The sequence below is a fragment of the Sus scrofa genome, chromosome 6 (genome assembly GCF_000003025.6).
Source record: "Sus scrofa isolate TJ Tabasco breed Duroc chromosome 6, Sscrofa11.1, whole genome shotgun sequence".
In the NCBI taxonomy this organism is placed as follows: domain Eukaryota; kingdom Metazoa; phylum Chordata; class Mammalia; order Artiodactyla; family Suidae; genus Sus; species Sus scrofa.
The window spans coordinates 166,457,767-166,482,077 of record NC_010448.4 but is presented as its reverse complement, the minus strand read 5'-3'; the positions used below and the strand labels follow the sequence as shown (position 1 = coordinate 166,482,077).

Genomic DNA, 24,311 nt, shown 5'->3' with positions numbered 1-24,311 from the left:
GCTTTATCAATTTCTCTTTTCACCTGCAGTGTATGTGTATGCTTGTCCCCCACCTGCACTGAGTATTATCTGTAAGGCTAGCACAATAGTAAAAAAATGGCATTTGGGATTGGAATTTGGGGTCTAGGTTACCTTTCGCTTCAATCCTCTGGCCATTTCCAATGAGGCAGTCTTTGATGTCTGCTCCCTTCTCGATCACAGCGTTGTTGCAGATGACGCTGCCCTGGATGTTGCTTCTGGAAGCCAAGAGCCAAGTTAGAGAGAGCACAGGGCTTTCATCACTAGGGGTTGGGGGTTCTGGCTCCTCCATAGGCTGGGAATGGCTGGCCAGTCCAGTTAGTGGCTACATGCTTATCACTAGAGGACAGAGTGGCTTGCTGAGCCAAGGGAGGCCCAAGCTTTACAGAAGTCCAGTGTTTGTATAGGCTCATAGTGATATGCCCACAAAGCCTGCAAAGAACAGTCTGAATTCAGCTCTTTAAGCACCCCAGACCAGGAGGTGTAAACTCCATCCATCAGGCTTTCTTTGCTTAGGGGATGCAAGCTGGCCCTGGTCCCTAGGCTGACCCGTCACTCCTACCTCTCATCTGGGAATATATACCAAATTTCACAGAGGCTCAGATCCCATGAATCTTCCTAGGAGAGATCAGCTATGGAAGCTTTGGGTGCCCCACACACAGCCCTCACCACAGACGCTAGTTAATTAAAACCACACTCATTTAGAAAAAAAGGGTATTTTTTAAAACCAACTCCATGCTACATAAAAGACTACACTCTCCCTAAAGCCATACTCTCAAGAGCAGCACTGCTGAATCTTAGCATTTGAATGTGTTTAAAAGCATCTTCTGGGCTTCTGAGGCCTGGTGGGTGGGGAAAGAGCTTTCGAAAATCTTCACTAGCATTTACTGCATACCTACCTCAGGCCAGGAATACTGTACTAAACAGTCTATGTACATTATAGCAGTGACTCACAAATCTAGCCATTTCAGCAGTAAAATCATATGGGAGATTCTTCGATGATTCTAGGAGTATCATTTTTAGCTCTGACATAGTAAAAATCACCACATTTTGCAGATGAGGTAACATGTCAAGAAGTTAAATCATTTACCTAAAACCACGTAACTGCCGAGTAGCCGTTTCAAAACCAGGTCTGGATATCTTGACTCTGGATAGCCTGACTCCAGAATCCATAGTTTTTTTTTTACGCCCACAGCATGTAGATGTTACCAGACCAAGGATCAAACCTGTGCCACAGCAATGACCCAGGCCAATGCAGTGAAAACGCTGGATCCTTAATCTGCTGCACTACAAGAGAACTCCAGAATCCATAATTCAATCACAGTGCCATACAAGAAATTCATCAGGGAAGGCTGGAGGAAGCTTGAGGCTGCTGAGTTGTTTCTCTGAGCCAAGATGCTCTGTGGGAGGAGCTCTGGCCTGACAAGGGAATATCCAGTACCCTAAGGAGTCAGGAGTGGGCAGCTGGAGAGGAGAAAGAGGCGAGTAGGAGGGGTGTGAGTATCCACTCAAATAAAACAAAACAAAAAAACTGACTAAGGAAAAATCCTCGAGCAACCCAGGAGGCATGGAGGACGGAAAAGAGGACATTCCAAGGACTGAGGCCATCATGTGTGTGCACAGGCCACTAAAAAAAGATTCTTTCCGATGCCAAAACTTGAGTGAAACGCAAAAAAGGAATTCTAGCACTTTACGGCATTCCAGAGTCCTCTTTCTCTCTATTCTTCTAGAAGGTTAAAGCTTGTCAAAAAGCAGCAAAAGGCCAAAGCCACAGCACCTCCGTGGTGTGGGCTAGAGAGAGGCAGAGACAGTATTAGTTTTTTGGCTCGAACTCAGGACACACTCAACGGGTGGGCCTTACGGGACCTTCCAGAGCTTTCCCATTTGCTCTCTGCCTTAAGAAAAGCAGTCCAGTCACCAGTTGGGGTGGTTCTTGCTCCTGGGGGAAATTCACCCCGAAAGAGTGGTAAGCAAGCACAGAAGGCCACGGACACAGAGGCTCTGAGACAGAGCAGGCTCACAACTGGCTACCAGGGTGTCAGTGCCAGTGAGGGGATGCTTCCTGCTCAGTAGTTGAGGAGTAGGGAAGGCACGCCCTGAGCTAGGCACGGGATAAACACGGTCGGCTAACAAGGAAGAGCCAACAGCGATTCAAGCAGCCGTAATTAGAGAGTCCTAAAGGGTATTTTGGAACCTGGGGGACAAGTGGGAAGCATGTTTGGAAAGAAGGCTCTGGAATGACTGAGGCTGGATTCTGCAGCAAAGGATAGTCTGGATTCTCTATGTTTAACAGGTCTGAGGTCTTCAGGACGCGTCCATGTTGTTTTATGGCTTGTGTTACCTAGTTTGTGTGTAATTCCCTCTTCGATAAATAAACCACCACTGCAGAGTCTGCAGCTGTGACAGGGAAAACTGGGTTGACTGAAGGGCAGCTAGGGGCTCCTCTGAAGCTCTTGGCCCTTGGGTCTGAGGAAGGCTTCGGGGTAAACACCTAACAAAATGCTTAGTGAGGGTGAACGTTTTCTACTGCTTGTTGCTTCAACGGTTTCCCCCGAGCACGGCTGCGGTCACAAGTCATCTTTATCAGCAAGGCTGGGGCACGCGGGAAAAATTTTAAGCCAGTTTAGCCTTCCCCCATCTAGAAAGGAACTGCGAGGTTGATTTTCCTGGAAGTGTGTGTGTCTGCTCCAGCTGGAGAGGAAGGATGGACACTACCATATGAAGCAAGTTCTCTCCAGGCTGCCAATCCACAGTAAAGTCTGCCTTTTCTGCTCAGTGCTTAAAGCAGGAGGGAAGGTGACTTCCTATCCAGCTGGAGAAAAGACCGGGGCCCAGTGCCAGAACTGCAGTTTCTGTCCCCTGGTTTTAACTCAGCCTGACACTAAGGATGCTGCTAGGCTAATGCCTGGCAGTGTACTTGCAGCAGCTTCTCAGAAGAGTTCCCTTTGTGGCTCAGTAGTTAATGAACGCGGCTAAGATCCATGAGGATGAGGGTTCGATCCCTGGCCTCACTCAGTGGGTTAGGGATCCAGCATTGCCATGAGCTGTGGTGTAGGTCACAGATGTGGTGGCTGGGATCTCGAGTTGCTGTGGCTGTGGCTGTGGCTGGCTGTAGCTCCGATTCAACCCCTAGCCTGGGAGCTTCCATATGCTGTGGGTGTGGTCCTAAAAAGCAAAAAAAAAAAAAAAAAAAAAAAAAAAAAAAAAAAAAAAGAAGAAGCTGCTTGGAAATGGCTAAGATTAATGGGCTTTTGGTCCTCATTTCTCCTGAGTGGGGTCAAGTTTTAGGCTAAGCTGTAGGCCTTTGGAAATTACCCTGAAAGCCCTAAGGCTTCAGTGGAGAGAAGGCCGTGAGGAAAACACAGAGGCCTATGGTGAGATCACCGCTTGGCCGGGTGCGCCACGCCAACCATGCCATGGGACATGACCTGAGGAAGAAGCCCTCACCTGGGAAGCAGGAGTGCCGCCTCCAAATTCCCATTTGTCTTCTGGCTTTAGGACTTTTTTCAGCTTATTCCAGGAGGGAAGAGAATCACATAAATCCACTGTCTAATACAGCTCAGTCATTACACAAAACACTTTGTATTCATTAGGAACTTAATCCTATTAGCGAGCCTGCAGGAAGGGAGGAATTTATTCTAATTTTTACAGAGAAAATGGAGCTCACAGAGGTTAGCAATGTGCTCAAGCCTTCCCACTCGGAAGAGACTCCACTGGGCCACAGGTCCCTGCCTCAGCTGCGGACTGGGCAGTGTTTGGCAAAGAGCTATGAAAAAAAATTTTTTTTTTGGTCTTTTTGCCTTTTCTAGGGCCGCTCCCTCGGCATATGGAGGTTCCCAGGCTAGGGGTCGAATCAGAGCTGCAGCCGCTGGCCTACACCACAGCCACAGCAACACCAGATCTGAGCCTTGACTGCGACCTACATACACCACAGCTCACAGCAACGCCGGATCCTTAACCCACTGAGCAGGGCCAGGGATCCAACCTGTATCCTCACGGATACTAGTTGGGTTTGTTACTGCTGAGCCACAATGGGCACTCCAGAGATGTAACAATCGTAGAAGAAACAAGCTGTTGTAATAACCTATGTGGGAAAAAACAATGGATATATTTATATGTATGACTGATTTGCTTTGCTGTACACTTATAAATCAACTATACGCCAATAAAATAAAAAAAAAAAAGGAGTTCCCTTTGTGGCTCAGCGGTTAATGAACACAGCTAAGATCCATGAGGACGTGGGCTCAATCCCTGGCCTCACTCAGTGGGTTAAGGATCTGGCGTTGCCATAAGCTGTGGTGTAGGTCGAAGATGCAGCTTGGATCTTGCATTGCTATGGCTGTGGCGTAGGCCAGTGGCTGAGCTCTGATTCAACCCCTGGCCTGGGAACCTCCATATGCTACAGGTGTGTGCCCGAGAAAAAAAAAAAAAGAAAAAAAGAAAAAAAGAAATGTTATAGTATTCTCCATCTAAGAGGATGGGTTTGGTGCAAATGGCTCAAAGGTAGGGAATGAAACAAAAGCCCTAAGGAGCCCCTTAAATCCAGGGATCTTGCCACAGGTTTGTAATTTGGTGTTTTTGAAAGTGTGATTAAAGAAACATGGACAGAATTATCTGAATGATTATGATCTTTCTGCAACTCTAATGGCAACAGACTTAATTTTAAGGAAGTTCATTTTTATACTCAACCTACCCACCTGTCAGTATTTCGTTTCGTTTCTTACCTAGCTATATCATGTCTTCAGGTAGAGTTTTCCAGAGGATTCATAGGCGACGTATCTCCTGAGCCTTGGGCATTTCTGATGATTTTATATTTCAACCATAACTTTACAAGCTATAGGAGTCTTAGGTCATAATTTTTTTTCTTCCAAATTTTGTAAATACTACGTGATAAAGGTCCTCTGGCCTTAAATACTGTCATGAAAAAGTCTGAGGCCAGCCTGGTTTTCCCTCTTCTTTGTGCACCTGATGTGTTTTTCTTTCAGTTCTTGGGGCTTGAGATTTTGCAGAAGTGGTTTTCACCGCTTCTCCTTTGGACTGACCACGCCCCTATCCCTTACGGTCCAGTTTTGGTGTTCTCTCTGGATCTGACCTAAATTTCATTGTGTCTGGCAGGTATTCTTTAGTCTCTGTATGGGTACATGGCAGCTATCCAGTTTATTACAGATAAAGCTTCCTTTTCCGGTTTTGCTGGTTTTCATTTTGGTGAGTTTCAAGGAGTAAAGCATTTACTCCGTGACTTTTTCTTGAAGTAGAGAGGGTTCTCTTGACAGACACTCCGCCAATTACAGCAGGAGGGCTTAAGTCAGGGATCTTTATTTTTCATTCTACAAGGACCGTGTAGATACTGGCAAGGTATCTAGTACATAAAAAGGACAGTATTGGGAGTCCAGGGATACCAAGACATATGAGAAGTATTTCTATATTCAAGGAATTTGTAGTCTAGGTGAAGGAAAAGAAAGATGTAGTAAGGTCACATAAGCATAAGGAACAGGTGCCCAGGGAATACAGAGGTGGGAGATAATTTCTGGCTAGGAAAACTGGAAGTTCCTGGGTGGTGCAGTGGATTCAGGATTTGACGTTGCTGCAGCTGTGGCACAGGTTTGATCCCTGGCCCAGGAACTTCCACATGCCATGCTGCAGCCAAAAAGAAAGAAGGAAGGAAGGAAGGAAGAAACTGCATGGAGCAGTTTGAATACGTACTGGACCTCGGAAGCTGGGTAGGATTTCTGCTGTGGAGAGAGCATTTGGGCAGAATGAATGTCAGGAATAAAGGGGAAAGGAAAGGCAAAGGACCCAGTAAAGGGCAGTGAGCAGAGTGTGGGGGACAATGAGAAGCAGCAATATCTCATCTGGCTTCGAGGGCCGCACGTGCTGCCGCAGAAAGCCTGGAAAATCCGGGTGGAATCCTGGTCCCCCAGCCTGCCTGCAGGTGAAGATGCTACCGGGACTGCGGCGTGAGTCGAGGAGGAAATGTGGGAAGTGTTCCCTAGGACCAGAGGGCCAAAGATGCAGAAGACAGGACGCACGCTGGAGCCCTGACGAGGCAGTTTTCACCGGACCTTGGACTGGAGAGGATCAGCTGTCATAGGCATTGGAAGTGGCAGGAAATGAGAAAGAGAGGCAGGAGGTTTCCTTGCCAACGCTCGCTCGCCTACACCTTCCCCAAGGTGGTCCTAATTAGCATCCCTCAAGCCCTGAGGTCCTTAGGCAGATGTCCAAGCCACTGACCAGAAAGCCTCAGCGGCTCACCACGGCTGGCAGAGACAAGCACACCAAGAATATGAGACACTCCCTTCGAGACAAATTCAGGCTCCTACCCTGCCGTTCAGTCCAGATGTAACAGCACCAGGGCAATCAAGTCTCACATGACCACAATTTAATTACCTTTCCCAAATTTACTAAAAGTAATTAAAACTAAATGACCTGAAATAACGGAAAAAAGTTCATACGGGATGCACGAGGTCTGATCTTATCACCAGGAGCTGATTTGCAGGGTTGGGGAATCTAATGGCCTTCCTTCCTAGTCTTTAGCCCCGAGTGGGCTGCCTATAGCTTCACCTCAGACTTTTCAGTTGGAAAAGTGCTGGCAGCCACCATCCAAACCTTTACTGTTCCCCCAGCCAGAAACCTTATTAGGCCACCCACGACTACACCTCCTCCAAAACGGCAGACGATTCTTGGACATTACGCTAGGCCTTTCCTATGAACTCCTAGCATATAAATAAGCTGGAGTTTCCTGGGAACACTGGTTTCTTTACCGAGTCTCTTCATGTCAGCTCAGGACAGGAACAGCAGCCTTTAGAGACGCGCTAGCGGGCTGCACCCACAGGAGGGGAGGGAGACGTTGCTAATTAGGGCAAATGAGAAAGTTAGGGCCCTGTTTCCTTGGAGGGTTGGAGGCCAAGACGAAAGAGACTGGAGGTTTCAAAGCCTCAAGAAGGCACTCGAGAAAAAAGTGACCAAGTGGGATAAAGGCAACTGTGGTTCTGGTTCTCGAGAGAGTGGTGACATCAGTCAGTCTGATGCAGGAAACTGGAAGGGGGCAAGGAGTAGCATGGGTACAGTAAGGCAAAAACTGCCACAACCGATTCATGTGTAAAAATGCATCAATGGAGCTGGATGACTGGTAAGGTCCCCATCTCACGCCAACATTCCAGGACCCAGTGCTGGTGTTAGATCATAAGAAACCTTGAAGTTGAAACTTTATTCTAAAGTCCTGGGGAATCTTCAAGTTTGTGAATAAGCAGGGGTATGGTCAGAGATATTCTTTTTAAAAATTACTTATTTTTCTTCTTTGGCTTCACCCACGGCGCATGGGTTCATTACCACTGAGCCACAATGGGAACTCCCAAAGCCTCTTTTTAAGTGGAGGAATTTGAGCTAAGATCAAAATGAGGAGGTGTGGAGTTCCTGCTGTGGCACAGTGGAAACGAATCCCACTAGGATCCATGAGGATGCAGGTTCGATCCCTGGCGTCCTTCAGTGGGTTAAGGATCCTGTGTTGCTGTGAGCTGTGGTGTAGGTTGAAAATGTGGCTTCTTTTTTTTAGGGCCCCACCCACAGCATGTGGTGGTTCCCAGGCTAGGGGTCAAATTGGAGCTGTAGCCACTGGCCTACGCCACAGCCATACCACCACCAGATCTGAGCCGTGTCTGTGACCTACACCATAGCTCACAGCAACATGGGATCCTTAACCCACTGAGCAAGGGTAGGGATTGAACCCACAACCGCCCTGCAGCTGCCACGGCCAAATGCTCTGGGAGGCACCCAGACACTTGGTCTCTGTCCCTTCCCAAGACCTTACAACTAGGAGCAGCTGGTACAGCACCTCCTGTGTGGGCTAAGTGGGACAGGGTGCTTCTCTCGTGGTCTGCAGGTGGCGGGGGCACACCACAGCGGTTCTCACTGACTCCAGAGACAGTCACGGCCCGCTACCACTAGGGGTCCCTGAACAGGCACCACCTGCAGTTCCAGCCACCTCGGAGGAGGGCACTGTAATCAAACACAAGCTGTTGTTGCTCTCACTCCTTGGGAACTCACGCACCCTGCTGCTGCTCCTGCCAAATGCTCAGGTCACCTTGTAGATCTGCCTAGAGCTCATGACCACTTCCCAGGGCCCTGCGGCTAGGAGTAGCCTCTGCCACCTTCCTGCAGGTCCATGCTGCTCTTGAGCGCCCAACGACCAGGCACTGGCTGCTGGCCCTACCCATTGCCTCCTTCCCCCCTGAAAACACACTGAGCATCCTGGGGATAACAGCCTGCTCATGCTGAAGAAAGAGACAGCAAATATTCAAACTCCCACACCAAAAATAAGTAGTAATCTCCCCTAAAAATACAAAGTGGTGCTCTTGCATAGAAGTAGGCTTACAAGACTTCAGTTTGGCTTCCCTGAACTCACAGAAAAAAGAAAAACACAAGCAAGATGAAGAGGCTCAGAAACCATTCCCAGTTAAAGCAACAGGAGAATTCACCTAAAGCAGCAACAATGAAACAGACCTCTGCAGTCTGACAGACACTGAGTTCAAAAGGGAGATGGTGAAAACACTGAAGGAATTAAGGCTGAATGTCAAGGAATTAAGAGAAGATACGGGAGTTCCCTTTGTGGTGCAGTGGTTAACGAATCCGACTAGGAACCATGAGGTTGTGGGTTAGATCCATGGACTTGCTCAGTGGGTTAAGGATCTGGCATTGCCATGAACTGTGATGTAGGTTGCAGACGCGGCTCGGATCCCGCATTGTTGTGGCTCTGGTGTAGGCTGGCAGCTACAGTTCTGATTAGACCCCTAGCCTGAGAACCTCCATATGCTGCAGGAGCGGTTCTAGAAAAGGCAAAAAAAGACAAAAAAAAAAAAAAAAAAGATATGAACAGGAATGCATATTCCCTTAGAAAGGAATTAGAAAATATAGGGAGCCAAGAAAAACTGGAGAATTCATTTGCAGAGATGCAAACTGAGCTAAGGGCACTAAAGAGCAGAATGAATAATGCAGAGGAACGAATTAGTGACGTGGAAGACAGAATAATGGAAATCACCCAATCGGGACAGCAGACAGAAAACCAAATGAAAAAACATGAAAGCAATGTAAGAGATTCATGGGATAATACGAAACAGGCCAATCTACACATAGTAGGAATTCCAAACGGAGAAGGAAAAGAAAGGGGGACTGAAAGTACATTTGAAGAAATTATGGCTGAAAAGTTTCCAAATCTAAAGGAAACTGACATCAAGACACAGGAAGCCCAGAGGGCCCCACACACGTTGAACCCAAATACGCCCACATCAAGACATATTATAACTAAAATGGCAAAAGTTACAAAGAGAGGATTCTACAGGCAGCAAGAGAAAAACTAAGTGTTAATTATAAGGGAACCCCCATAAGGCCATCAGCTGATTTCTCTACAGAAACACGACAGGCCAGAAGGGTGTGGCAAGATATATTTAAAGCGTTGAAAGGAAAAAATTTGCAACCTAGAATACTCTACTCAGCAAAAATATCATTTAAAATAGTAGGGGAAATGAAGAATTTCTCCAGCAAACAAAAGCTAAAAGAGTACAGCAATACTAAACCCATTCTAAAAGAAATACTGAAAAGGCTTCTCTAAATAAATAAAAAAGAAGAAGAAATAGGATGGAGGAAACTACAATTGGAAAAGAATCACTTAGATAAGCCAGCACACAGATCTAAACATGAAGATGTTAAAAAAAAAAAAAAAAAAGAATCAAAATCATACAATGTGGGAAGGAAAGTAAGAAAATATAGATTCTTTTTTTTTTTCTAATGATGTGTTTGAGTCTATATGACTATCAGGCTAAAGTGAGCAGATATAAGAAGGGGTTAACCTACTTAAAAAACAGGGCAACCACAAATCAAAACCGAACATTACCTTCACGAAAACTGAAAAGAAAAGTATTCAGGCTTAAATAAATGGAAACCATCCAACCAAAAAAAGAAAAGAAAAGAGAAACAGAATCAACTGGAAAACAGGGTTTAAAATGGCAATAAATACACATCTATCAATAATCACCTGAAATGTCAATGGACTGAATGCTCCAATCAAAAGACACAGAGTGGCAGATTGGATAAAAAAGCAAAAACCTTCAATGTGCTGTCTACAAGAGACTTACCTTAGGGCAAATGACACAAATAGATTAAAGTGAGGGGATGGGAAAAGATATTTCATGACAATGGACAAGACAGGAAAGCAGGAGTTGCAATACTCATATCAGACAAAATAGACTTTAAAACGAAGGCCATAAAGAAAGACAAAGGACACTATTCAATGGTTAAAAGATCCATTCAAGGAGAGGATATTACAATCGTCAATATATATGCCCCTAATATAGGAGCACCCAGTTACCTACAACAAATACTAACAGACACAAAAGGAGAAATGGATGGGAATACAATCATAGTAGGAGACTTTAACACCCCACTCACATCAATGGACAGATCCTCTAGACAGAAAATCAATAAGGCAACAGAAATCCTTAAGGAAACAATAGAAAGTTAGACTTAATTGACATTTTCAGGACACTACATCCAAAAAAATCAGAATATCCATTCTTCTCAAGTGCACATGGAACATTCTCAAGGATTAATCACATACTGGGGCACAAAGCTAACCTTAAATTTAGGAGCACAGAAATTATTTCAAGTATCTTCTCTGACCACAATGGCATGAAAGTAGAAATCAACCACAGGAAAAGAAATGAGAAAAAACTGACTACATGGAGACTAAACAACATGCTACTAAAAAACCAATGGGTCAATGAGGAAATCAAGAAGGAATTAAAAAATACCTTGAGACAAATGATAATGAAGACACAACCACTCAAAATCTATGGGATGCCGCAAAAGCAGTGCTCAGAGGGAAATTCACAGCAATACAGGCTTTCCTCAAAAAACAAAGAAAAATCTCAAATTGATAACTTAACCCCCCACCTAAACGAATTAGAAAAAGAAGAACAAACAAAACCTAAAGTCAGCAGAAGGAAGGAAATCATAAAGATCAGAGAGGAAATGAATAAATAGAGATTCAAAAAACAATAGAAAAAAAATCAATAAAACCAAGAGTTGGTTCTTTGAAAAGGTAAGCAAAATTGACAAACCTCTGGCTAGACTAACCAAGAAGAGAGAAAAAACCCAGATAAGCAAAATCAGAAATGAAGAAGGAGAAGTCACAAAGGATACTACAAAATACAAAAAACCATGAGAGAATACTATGAACGACTGTATGCCAACAAATTTGACAACCTGGAAGAAATGGACAACTTGCTAGAGACGTACAGCCCACCAAAACTGAACCAAGAAGAAATAGATCAACTGAACAGACCGATCACTAGAAATGAAATTGAATATGTCATAAAAACACTCCCTACAAATAAAAGCCCAGGACCAGATGGCTTCACAGGCGAATTCTACCAAACATACCAAGAGGAACTTACACCCATCCTCCTTAAACTGCTTCAAAAGGTTGAAGAAGGAACACTCCCAAAGACATTCTATGATGCCCACATCACCCTAATTCCAAACCAAAGATACCACCAAAAAAGAAAACGATAGGCCAATATCTTTGACGAATATAGACGCAAAAATTCTCAACAAAATTTTAGCCAACTGAATCCGACAACACATAAAAAAGATCATACATCACGACCAAGTGGAATTCATCCCAGGTTCACAAGGATGGTTCAACATACGCAAATCAATCAACATCATACCCCACATTAACAAAAGAAAAGTCAAAAGCCACATGACCATCTCAATAGATGCAGAAAAAGCATTTGACAAAGTCCAACATCCATTCATGATCAAAACTCTTACCAAAGTGGGTACAGAGGGAATATACCTTAACATAATTAAAACCATTTATGACAAACCCACGGCAAATATAATACTCAATGGAGAAAAGCTGAGAGCCTTCCCACTAAAATCTGGAACAAGACAAGGATGCCCACTGTCACCACTGTTATTCAACATAGTATTGGAAGTCCTAGCCACAGCCATCAGACAAACAAAAGAAATAAAAGGCATCCAAATAGGAAGAGAAGAGGTAAAACTGTCACTGTATGCAGATGACATGACATGATATATAGAAAACCCTAAGAGTTCCCGTCGTGGTGCAACGGAAATGAATCTGACTAGGAACCATGAGGTTTCGGGTTCGATCCCTGGCTTCACTCAGTGGGTTAAGGATCTGGCATTGCCATGAGCTGTGGTGTAGGCCAGCAGCAACAGCTCTGATTAGACACCTAGCCTGGGAACCTCTATATGCTGTGGGTGTGGCCCTAAAAAAAAGATGAAAGGCAAAAAAAAAAAGAAAACCCTAAGGACTCAACTCAAAAACTAGTTGAACTGATCAACAAATTCAGCAAAGTAGCAGGATATAAGATTAACATTCATTTCTATATACTAACAATGAAATATTAGAAAACGAATAAAAAATACAGTATCTTTTAAAATTGCACCCCCAAAAAATCAAATACCTGGGAAAAAACCTGACCAAGGAAGTGAAAGACTTATATGCTGAGAACTATAAAACATTAATCAAGGAAATTAAAGAAGATACAAAGATATTCCATGCTCATGGGTCAGAAAAATTAATATTGTAAAAATGGCCATAATGGAGTTCCTGTCGTGGCGCAGTGGTTAACGAATCCGACTAGGAACCATGAGGTTGCGGGTTCAATCCCTGCCCTTGCTCAGTGGGTTAAGCATCCGGCGTTGCCGTGAGTTGTGGTGTAGGTCGCAGACTCGGCTCAGATCCCGCGTTGCTGTGGCTGTGGTGTAGGCCGGTGGCTACAGCTCCGATTTGACCCCTAGCCCGGGAACTTCCATATGCCGGGGAGCGGGACAAGAAATGGCAAAAAAGACAAAAAAGACAAAAAAAAAAAAAAAAAAAAAAAAGAAATGGCCATACTACCCAAAGCAATCCCCTATCAAATTACTCATGATAGTTTTCACAGAATTAGAACAAACAATCCAAAAATTTACATGGAACCACAAAAGATCCAGAATTGTCACAGCAGTTCTGAAGAACAAAAACCAAGCAGGAGGCATAACTCTCCCAGACTTCAGGCAATATTACAAAGTCATGGTGATCAAGACAGTGTGGTACTGGTACCAAAACACACAGACAGACCAATGGAACAGAAGAGAGAACCCAGAAATAAACCCAGACACCTATGTCAATTAATCTTTGACAAAGGAGGCAAGAACATAAAATGGGGAAAAGACAGTCTTTTTAGCAAATGGTGCTGGGAAACCTGGACAGCTGCATGCAACTCAGTGAAACTGGAACACACTCTCACACCATGCACAAAAATAAACTCAAAATGGCTGAAAGACTTAAATATAAGACAAGACACCATCAAACTCCTGGAAGAGAACACAGGCAAAACATTCTCTGACATCAACCTTACGAATGTTTTCTCAGGTCAGTCTCCCAAAGCAACAGAAATAAGAGCAAAAATAAACCAATGGGACCTAATCAAACTGACAAGCTTTTGCACAGCAAAGTAAACAAAAAAGAAAACAAAAAGACAACTTACAGAATGGGAGAAAATAGTTTCATGATGCAACTGACAAGGGCTTAATCGCTAGGATATACAAGCAACTTATACACCTCAAGAGCAAAAATGCCAACAACCCAATGGAAAAAGGGGCAAAAGACCTGAATAGACATTTCTCCAAGGAAGATATACAGACGGCCAACAAGCACATGAAAAAATGCTCAACATCCCTGATTATTAGAGAAATGCAAATCAAAACTACCCCGAGATACCACCTCATACCAGTCAGAATGGCCACCATTAAAAAGTCCACAAATAACAAATGCTGGAGGGGGTGTGGAGAAAAGGGAACCCTCCTGCACTGTTGGTGGGAATGTAAACTGGTACAACCACTCTGGAGAACAGTATGGAGGCACCTTAGAAATCTATACATGGAACTACCACATGACACAGCAATCCTACTCTTGGGCATTTATCCGGACAAAACTTTCCTTGAAAAAGACACATGCACCCGCGTGTTCACTGCAGCACTAACCCTAACCCTAACCCTATTCACAACAGCCAAGACATGGAAACAACCCAAATGCCCGTGACAGATGACTGGATTAGGAAGATGTGGTATCGGAGCTCCCGTCGTGGCCTAGAAGAAACGAATCCAACTAGGAACCACGAGGTTGCAGGTTCGATTTCTGGCCTCACTCAGTAGGTTAAGGATCTTGCGTTGCCGTGAGATGTGGTGTAGGTTGCAGACGTGGCTTGGATCTGGCGTTACTGTGGCTGTGGTGTAGGCCAGCAGCGACAGCTCTGATTAGATGCCTAGCCTGGGAACCTCCATATGTTGTGGGTGTGGCCCTAAAAAGAAAAAAAAAAAAAGACCAAAAAAAAGGGAAGATGTGGTATATATACACAGGGGATACTACTCAGCCATAAAAAGAATAAAAACAATGCCATTTTCAGCAACATGGATGGAACTAGAGACTCTTATACTGAGTGAAATAAGTCAGAAAGAGAAAGAAATACCACATGACGTCATTTATAACTGGAATCTAATATACAGCACAAATGAACCTTTCCCCAGAAAAGAAATCATGGACTTGGAGAGCAGACTTGTGGTTGCTGAGGGGGACGGAGTGGGATAGATGGGGAGCTTGGGGTTAACAGGTGCAGGCTATTGCCTTTGGAATGGATAGGCAATGAGATCCTGCTCTTACAGCACTGGAACTATTCTAGTCACTTAGGACGGAGCATGATAATGTGAGAAAGAATCTATACATGTATGTGTGACCAGGTCACCATGCTGTACAGTAGAAATTGACAGAACACTGTAAACCAGCTGTACTGAAAAAAATGTCATTATAAAAAAAAAAAAAAAAAAAGTAGTCTCCTGTCCCCTCTACTCACTTCCTTCTTCCCAGAGGCAAGCCTTTGACTTATTTTTGCTGAGTATTTCAGTATTTACTTCCCTGTCTACAGATAATAACAAATATTACTACTCTCCGATTTTTCAGTTTTAGGCATCTTCCTCACTATGGAAGATGAGGTGTTCGCTCGCCGCTCCCTTTTTCCCTTTCTGCCCTTCACTCTTTCAGTATAGTTATAGCATAATTTGGGTCAATGATCAATGTTTATTATGACTACATAAGTCACATTTCTTTCTTTCTTTCTTTCTTTCTTCTTTCTTTCTTTCTTTCTTTCTTTCTTTCTTTCTTTCTCTCTCTCTCTCTCTCTCTCTTTCTTTCTCTCTCTCTCTTTCTCCTCTCTCGCTCTCTTTCTCCTCTCTCTTTTTTTTTTTTGTAGATCAGATTTTTTTTTTTTTTTTGCCTTTTCTAGTTCCGCTCTCACGGCACATGGAAGTTCCCAGGCTAGGAGTCTAATCGGCGCTGTAGCCACCAGCCTATGCCAGCGCCGCAGCAATGCAGGATCCTTAACCCAAAGAGCAAGGCCAGAGATCGAACCCGAAACCCCATGGTTCCTAGTCAGATTCATTAACCACTGTGCCACGACGGGAACTCCCAGATTTTTTTTAAATTTTCTTTTCCCATTGTACAGCAAGGGGATCAAGTTATCCTTACATGTATACATTACTTTTTTTCCCCCCACCCTTTGTTCTGTTGCAATATGAGTATCTAGACATAGTTCTCAATGCTACTCAGCAGGATCTCCTTGTAAATCTATTCTAAGTTGTGTCTGATAAGCCCAAACTCCCGATCTCTCTTTCTTTCTTTCTCCTCCCTCCCTCCCTCTCTCTCCCTCTCTCTCCCTCTCCCTCTCTCTCTGTCTCTCTCTCTCGCCTTTTTTAGGGTTAAAAGTGTGGCATGTGAAGGTTCCCGGGCTGGTGGTCTAATCAGAGCTGTAGCCGCCAGCCTACACCAGAGCCACAGCAATGCGGGATCCGAGCCTCGTCTGCAACTTACACCACAGCTCATGGAATGCTGGATCCTCAACCCACTGAACGAGGCCAGGGATTAAACCTGCATCCTCATGGATCCTGGTCGGTTTTGATAACTGCTGAGCCACAAAGGGAACTCCTGTAAATTCTAATTCATAGTTGAGAAACAGCAAACTGCGATGCCTTTTCCTTTCTTACACAACTTTTATTTTTTTGCTTCTTAGGGCCACACCCACGGCATATGGAAGTTCCCAGGCTAGGGGTCAAATCGGAGTTACAGCTGCTGGCCTACACCACAGCTCTCGGCAACTCCAGATCCTTAATCCACTGAGCGAGGCCAGGGATTGAACCCATGTCCTAATGGATCCTAGTCGGGTTCATTAACCGCTGAGCCACAAAGGAAATTCCACAACTTAAAAAAATCAAAACCAAAACCAACAGTTAATAATTGTTTTGTTTTTGTTAGATAGTGTTCTATGTTATTAATAATTCAAACCCAACTTTTAGCTGGTTGCCTACATCTTTCAAGATGTTTATATGTATCTGGCATTTTATCAGTTTCATCTTTCTGATTAATGTTTCCTGGATTCCATTCTGGACCATCTGCTCCCTTTATGCTTCATGCATGGCTGTCATCCTTGGATCTGCCTTTGCTATTGTGCCATGGATTCCCTTTTTGCCTTTTCTGACTTGGATCTCTTACTTGCTATCTATTTCCTTTTCGTTTACTTTTCATTTTCATGGAACACACCTTTTCATGCCTGAAAATGTCTTTATTCTACTGACATACTTGATTAATACTTAGTTTGAGTATAGAATTCTAAGTTGATACTAATTCTCCTTCAGAATTTTGAAGGTATTGTTCTAATATCTTCTAATTTTCATTGCTGCTCCTGATAAGCCCATTCTGGTTCCTGATTAGTTGTGCATGGCCTATTCACTTCTCTTTGTAAGCTTATAGCATGCTTTGTCTCTGACATTCTGAAATTTCACAATGATGTGGGTTTTTTTGTTTTTGTTTTTGATGTGGGTTTATTTTTACCATTGTGCTGGGCCCTTAGCAGGTCCTTTCATTCTGTAAATTCCTATCTTTCAATTCTGGAACATTTCCTTATATTATTTCTTTCTTTCTTTTTTCTTTTTCTTTTTTTTTTTTGCTTTTTAGGGCCATACTCGCAGCATATGGAGGTTCCTAGGCTAGGAGTCAAATCAGAGCTAGAGCTGCCAGCCCACAGCCACACAGGATCCTTAACGCACTGAGTGAAACGGCCAGGGATCGAACTTGCAATGTCATGTTACTAGTTGGATTCGTTTTGCTGTGCCACAAAGGGAACTCCAGTTCCTTTTTAATTTCTTTCTTTCTTTCTTTTTTTTTTTTTGCTTTTTAGGGCCGCACCCCCAGCATATGAAGGTTCCCAGGCCAGGGGTCTAATCGGAGCTGTAGCTGCTGGCCACAGCCACAGCAATGTGGGATCCGAGCCAAGTCTGTGACCTACACCACAGCTCCCGGCAACACCAGATCTTTAACCCACTGAGAGAGGCCAGGGATCGAACTTGCAACCTCATGTTACTAGTTGGATTCGTTTCTGCTGCATCACAAAGGGAACACCAGTTTCCTAAGTAATTTCTCTACTCTCTTTTTATGGAACTCCTCTTTGGATGTTGGACATCCTGGACTAGTTCTCTCATATTCTATCATTTCTCTTTTATATTCTCTTTGTCTTTTTGGTCTACTTTCTGGGAAATTTCAAATTTATATTCTTTTATTGAGGTGTTCCTTCTTGTTATCGTATTTTAAATTTCCTAGAGTTTGTTTTTTGTTCTTTAAAATGACAGGTTGTTTGAAAGTATTTTTCTCTACCTGTAGCGTCTCCGTCTTTCTCTCTTTTTTTTGGCTGTGCCTGCAGCATGCGGAAGTTCCCTGGATAGAGAATGAATCCATGCCACAGCAGTGACAATGCTGGATCCTTACCCACTGAGCCACCAGGGAACTCTTCTGTCCCTTTTTTTAGTTGAGTATAGTTGATTTACAGTGTTGTGTCAATTTCTGCTGTATAGCACAGGGACCTAGTCACATAAATATATACATTCTTTTTCTCTTTTTAAATATTTTTTTAATTTTTTGTCTTTTTAGGGCTGCACCTGCGACATATGGAGATTTCCAGGCTAGGGGTCTAATTGGAACTACAGCTGCCAGCCTACGCCAGAGCCACAGTAATGTTAGATCTGAGCTGTGTCTTCGACCTCACCACAGCTTGCGGAAATGGCGGATCCTTAACCCACTGAGCGAGGCCAGGGATCGAACCCGCAACCTCATGGTTCCCAGTTGGATTTGTTTCTGCTGCGCCACAACAGGAACGCCTTACATTCTTTTTCTCATACTATCTTCCATCATGTTTTATCCCAAGAGATGGGATATAGTTCCCTGTGCTGCACAGCAGGACCTCACTGCTGATCCATTCTAAATGTAACATTTTGCATCTACCAACCCAAACTCCCCATCCATCCCACTTCATCCCCCTCCATGTCCTTGGGATCTGTTTCTACTTTGTAGACAGGACCATTTGTGCCATATTTTAGACTCCACGTGTGCGTGACATCATGTGGTATTTGTCTTTCGCTCCTCTGTCTCTTTCTAAGTTGCTTTTTTCTATTTGTTTGATTTGGTCTCTTTCTTGATAGAGGCTTTATTTTTTTTTAAAAAATTAAAACTTATTCATAGAGGCTTTCTTTAGATCACTGATAGTCTTTGATCACCTCTTCATATTTAGGAGAGGATTCTTTTTTTTTTGTTTTTTGTTTTGTTTCTGCTTTTTAGGGCTGCACATGCGGCAAAGGGAGGTTCCCAGGGTAGGGGCTGAATCGGAGCTATAGCTGCCGGCCTACACCACAGCCACAGCCATTCAGAATCTGACCTGCACCTGCGGCATACACCACAGCTCACGACAATGCCAGGTCCTTAACCCACTGAGCGAGGTCAGGGATTGAGCTGCATCCTCATGGATCCTAGTCAGGTTCGTCACCACTGAGCAACAATGGGAGCTCCTAGGAGAGGATTCTAAAGAAGTACATGAATAGGAGTTCCCACTGTGGTTCAGCAGAAACAAACCCAACTAGTATCCATGAGGATGCGGGTTCAACCCCTGGCCTCGCTCAGTGGGTTAAGGATCCAGCATTGCCGTGAGCTGTGGTGTAGGTCGCAGATGCGGCTCAGATCTGGCATCGCTGTAGCTGTGGTGTAGGCTGGCAATTGCAGTTCCAATTCTACCCCTAGGAACTTCCATATGCAGCAGGTGTGGTCCTAAAAAAAAAAAAGGAAAAAGAGAGTAAAGAAGCACATGAATGAAATTTGTCATCCATAATTTTCACCATAGGGTGATTTGATTGGGCCAATAGAAATTGATGGTCTCCTGTAAACAAATTCAGGTTCTTCTTCTTGAGCTGGCAGATTCTCCAGAAAAGATTCTTCCAAAGCCCTGACTGAAAGCTTTAGGTCTGTTTCCCTGGCTTCTGGGAGTCGTCAAGACGTGGGCTTTCAGGGGGAGGACAGCTCTTGGTGGCCAATATCCCCATGGTCTCCAGCTTCTCTGGTTTTTTTGTTTGTTCGTTTTGATCGTGCCCATGGCATGCGGAGTTCAGGCCAGGGATCAAGCCTGTGCCATAGCAGTGACCTGAGCCACAGCAGTGACAATGCCAGATCTTTAACCCATTGTACCACGAGGGAACACCTTCCTTCTTTTTTTAAATTATGGTACCTCTTCCCTCCTTCTTGTCTACTGTCTACTCTTCCTAAACAGCAAAGGCTTAACCTTTAGCTTTTTATCCCGATGTAGCATCTCTCCCCAAAATGCCTCCCTTAAATGAATCCCTCGAGGGCAGCTGTGAGAGGCAGTGCTGCTTTTCCTGGCCTTGGTCTTTTCCTGTCCTTCTTGCCTATCAGCTTCCTGGACAGAGAAATCAATCGATGTCAGAGCTGAAATCAATCTCAGGCTGATCTAGCCTAGTGGCTTTTAAAATCTGCCTTACAGATCAGTTTTTATACCCTACAGGATGAACAAGTAGTGCCCCTTTCCTGTTGTATTCCAAACACTTGTACTTTTATCAGTTTTAAATAATGAATTACCGCATAAGATTTATCTCCCCCTCCCCCCTTTTTTTGGCCACACCTGCAGCATGTGGAAGTTCCCGCGCCAGGGATTGAACCCATGCCACAGCAGCGACCTGAGCTGCTGCAGTAATACCACTGGATACTTAACCTGCTATGCCACAAGGGAACTCTAAGATTTGTCTTTTCTTTTTTTCAATTGCAGTACAGTTGATTTACAATGTAGTTTCTGGTGTATAGCAAGGTGACTGAGTTATCTATATATTATATATATATATATACATATGTGTGCGTGTGTATATATATATATTTTTCCTGCATAAGATTTATTTATTTATTTTGGTCTTTTTTTGCCATTTCTTGGGCCACTCCCGCGGTACATGGAGGTTCCCGGGCTAGGGGTCTAATCAGAGCTGTAGCCGCCAGCCTACACCAGAGCCACAGCAACGCGGGATCCGAGCCTCGTCTGAGACCTACACCACAGCTCACGGCAATGCTGGATCCTTAACCCACTGAGCAAGGCCAGGGATCGAACCCGCAACCTCATGGTTCCTAGCTGGATTCGTTAACCACTGAGCCACGATGGGAACTCCCTGCATAAGATTTATTTAAGAAAAAGTTTCCTTTCTAAAAAGTCTGAAAACTGTTGGTAATATCCTTCCTTTCACCACTAACACTTTCATTTTAAACAAGGAAAGACCTGAGGTCCATATGGAGGAAGAATCTTATTAAGCATCATTAAAGTCTTCTACTCTAAGTTCAGGCTGTTCAAAACCCAAGATTTTAGGGCATTCTAAAGTGTCTTAATGTAAATCAAACATACATCAATTAAGAATAAAAATAAATTTAAAAATTAAAAAAAGTAAAATAAAAATAAAGTGTCTTAAAATAAAGGAATATTCTCTATAACTTGTAACAGAGACGCTCGCTCTCCCTCAAAAACACAGTGTGGCTTTGTATGTCCACTCCTCCCAGGCCTCTGCTTGCCTCAGGGCTGTTCTGAGATGCTGAGACAGGGAAAGTAACCTTTACACATTGGTGCAGCGTCTTCCAGCCCTGCCAGCGGCTCACGACTGTGGCCCTCCCATCAAGTTTATGTCAAAGCAAGGGGAGGCAGCTTCTCCCAGGACTACGATTGCCGCGAGTGTGAGAACACCACTGGAAATGCCTTCACAGACCATATTATTATGGAGCCAAACCCAAGGCCCAGGCGCCATGCCTTCCCTCATCCTTCTCCCTTTGTCCCCTCCCCAAGCTGATCCCTTTCCTAGGCTGGACTGGCCCCCAGAGCCTCCCAGGGGTACCAGGGGCTTTGCCTCATGTGGGTTCAAGGGGAAACCTACCCCTCCTCCACGGTGACTGAGTTCATGAGAAGGGAGTTGGTGACAGTCACTCTATCTCTTATGACACAGGATGACCCAATGACCGAGCGCTTAACGGAGGACTTCTCGCCAACCTGTGTATCTGGCCCAATGAGGCTGTCAGCTCCGATCTGCAAAAGGCAAATGGAAAACCTGTTCGCTCGTCTCATTCAACTGCCAACCAGCCTTCCGATCCCCTGAGCTGGGGTCTAACGGGAGCTTCCCCTAGAGACACGTCAGCGGGGGATCATCGCCAGCCTTCCTCAGGGCCGAAAGGTCCCATAATATTTCTGAGACAAATCAAACTTCCACACTCATGCACTTGTGTATATACATGTGCTCTCTCGAAGAGGGTGCTCACGTCAGGGCAAGAAGAGGGAGGGAGATGGGAAGCTCCTGAGTCGGAGTCCCAGGACGACAACGGACCTCCCTTACAGGGTTTGCGGCGCTGGGCTCAGCATCGGTCCAGGCAGTCTTCTTGAGCGCCTGGGCTAGGAGGTAAGATATTATAACCAGAGAACTAAGGTAGGATTTCCCTGGGGCCAGTGGGGCTCAGGGCTTTAGAGCCTCAATCCAGCTTCTCAAGGACAAGCTTCAATGTGCCCAGAGGCGGTCCCCTATCTGCCCTGCCCACGCTAGCACTTACCAGGTGTTTGCTGACAATCTGGGCTGATGGATGCACCAGTGTTTCTTCTGGACAGATAACAGGTAGCAATTTGGACACCTTGAAGAAAGAGTTTTGGTCACTAAAGTAAGACTGGAAAAGACCTGAAAGCACCTTAGGTAGGACTTAGGTAGAACCCAGTGTCTCGTCTGAGATGTGGGGAGTTTGCGGCCACAGCTTCTTGCCTGGCTGAGGCAGAGCGGGAGGCTGATGTGTCTCTGCCAGGACAAGGACTGTTAATGCAACCAACAGCTTCTGCAGTTACCCTCCATCTCCTCGCTGAGCATCTCCTCCCTGAAAGCAGTGCTGTGTCCTTCAGCTGGGAGGCTGTGAGAGAAGCCTTTCTTTCTTTTTTTTTTTTTTTTTTTCTTTTTGCTATTTCTTTGGGCCGCTCCCACAGCATATGGAGGTTCCCAGGCTAGGGGTCCAGGAGCTGTAGCCCCCGGCCTACGCCAGAGCCACAGCAACGCAGGATCCGAGCTGCGTCTGCAACCTACACCACAGCTCACGGCAACGCCGGATCATTAACCCACTGAGCAGGGGCAGGGACCGAACCCGCAACCTCATGGTTCCTAGTCGGATTCGTTAACCACTGCGCCACGACGGGAACTCCGAGACTAGCCTTTGAGATGCCCCGGCATCTGGAGAGAGGAGGCCCAAAGGGAGCAAGGAGCATCCTGCGGCCTGGCCACGCTCAGCCTAGGCCCCGGCTCACTTCCTAGGCCACTGTGGCCATGCCCAAGGTGGGGATGGTGGCCGTGGCAGACAGCTCCACAGTGCGGACAGACCCTGGCACCGTGAAGGCTGATCCCTCAGTCCTTACCGCTGGGATCTCCTCTATTACACTTCAGCCAAGGTCATTTGGGCCTGTCTGCTGCACAGCCCCAGCTGGCACTGCAGAGGCCACTTCTCTGACCTCAGGCTCTCCATGGACTTGCTTTCAGACCAGCCAGCCAGACTCTAATCACAGAACTGAAGAAAGAAACTAAAAATCAAATTACGCAGGTAGCTTTGATTCTAAGTTAGGGCTAATGAGCCAGGTCTGCCCCGGGAAACGCGGGCTGGTTGTGATTTCTATAAACCCTCTGGCTCGGATTCCCTTGGATCTACAACCCATCCAGGTGGAGGCCAGCTTGACGTCTGGGGCTGGGACCACATCTACCACGTGGTGTGGGTCCGGAAGATGCCTGAGTCTGGTTTTCCTCGGGGATTCGACCCCAATCCGCGTTTTCCCTTCCTCTCCTGCACACCCTCAGCCTCGGCCCTGTCCCCTCTTCACCCCTGCCTTCACTAAAACCTGGCCTGTCTCTTTTAGGGCACTGCTTCTCCTTCAACAGAAGCACTCATTCTCCGTAGCTCACAAACCTCAGAGTTAAAAGGGGGCGTTAGCAAGACGCCTCACTCTCCAAGGCCGTTTTCCAGACACATCGCTCTTACAGACATTCTCTCCCTGACGCTTTGCCAGCGGGCTACTCTATACTCCGTTCCCTCACCTTCCTTGAAAAGCCTCCTCTGGGTGCCGTGTTGACCTCATCGCAGCAGTGATCACACAGTATTATCTGCTTGTTTATGAGGTGCTGTAGAGATACCCCATGCGCAGCAGAATAGGAGAAAGCTGTTGAACCCAGAGGCCTGAAGTGAAGCCTTCCTAGAGATCGTGGCTTTTCCCTGGAGCCACAGAGGCTCTGCCTCATGGACCAGGCCCCGCACGTCCCCCTTTTCTGTATTTGGGCACCCCAGTGGTTTCCCCTGGCATGCCGGGTCTTGCTCAACATTAGGAACGAGAGGGCATCTGAGCAAGTCAGTGTCAACCTCATGAAGGAATCAGACAAAAGGCTGGGGCTCCTCCTGGGACGGGAACCCCCACGGCCCCTCTTGTAAACCCATCCTCTCACCTGTCTGTTTGCCTCCATGTAGAGTCCTAGGGTGCCCACTCGAGAGCAGAGCCCCTCCTTCATGATGTGGACATAGCAGCGCACCTGTGATCTGGACAAGTCTTCCCGGCTGTCTCCTCGACAGGCATTCCAGCAGGCATCGTGGAGAGCAAAGGTCAGCGGCCCGACTTCTTTTATAAAGCTGTAAATATCTTTAGGACACCAAACCGAGCATGCACGAGAGAGAGGAGAGAGATGGAGACAGACCCCGTCACGTTTGGAAAGAGGGTACGGCTCACACCTCTTCCTCCGGAGCACACCCATGCAGTGTGGACCAGGCGGAAATCCCACTAAAACCTGGAAGACTAAGTCAAACTAAACGAGCA

General features: G+C 45.4%; 1 protein-coding gene across 3 annotated transcripts in view; it reads right to left on the bottom strand.

Annotated features, from left to right (window-relative positions):
• The window catches only part of EIF2B3 (eukaryotic translation initiation factor 2B subunit gamma), a 133,664-nt gene that overhangs the window by 5,504 nt on the left and 103,849 nt on the right, over nucleotides 1-24,311 (bottom strand). For all 3 annotated transcript variants that reach the window (XR_002345225.1, XM_021096758.1, XM_021096757.1), the window contains exons 8-11: nucleotides 23,947-24,137; nucleotides 22,034-22,111; nucleotides 21,370-21,518; nucleotides 133-236 (exon numbers count right to left, since the gene is read on the bottom strand). Coding sequence is in view for 2 of the 3 variants with exons in the window: in XM_021096758.1 (XP_020952417.1) it covers nucleotides 133-236; nucleotides 21,370-21,518; nucleotides 22,034-22,111; nucleotides 23,947-24,137 (522 nt within the window). In the remaining variant the exon portion in view is untranslated. The remainder of the gene's footprint in view (nucleotides 1-132; nucleotides 237-21,369; nucleotides 21,519-22,033; nucleotides 22,112-23,946; nucleotides 24,138-24,311) is intronic.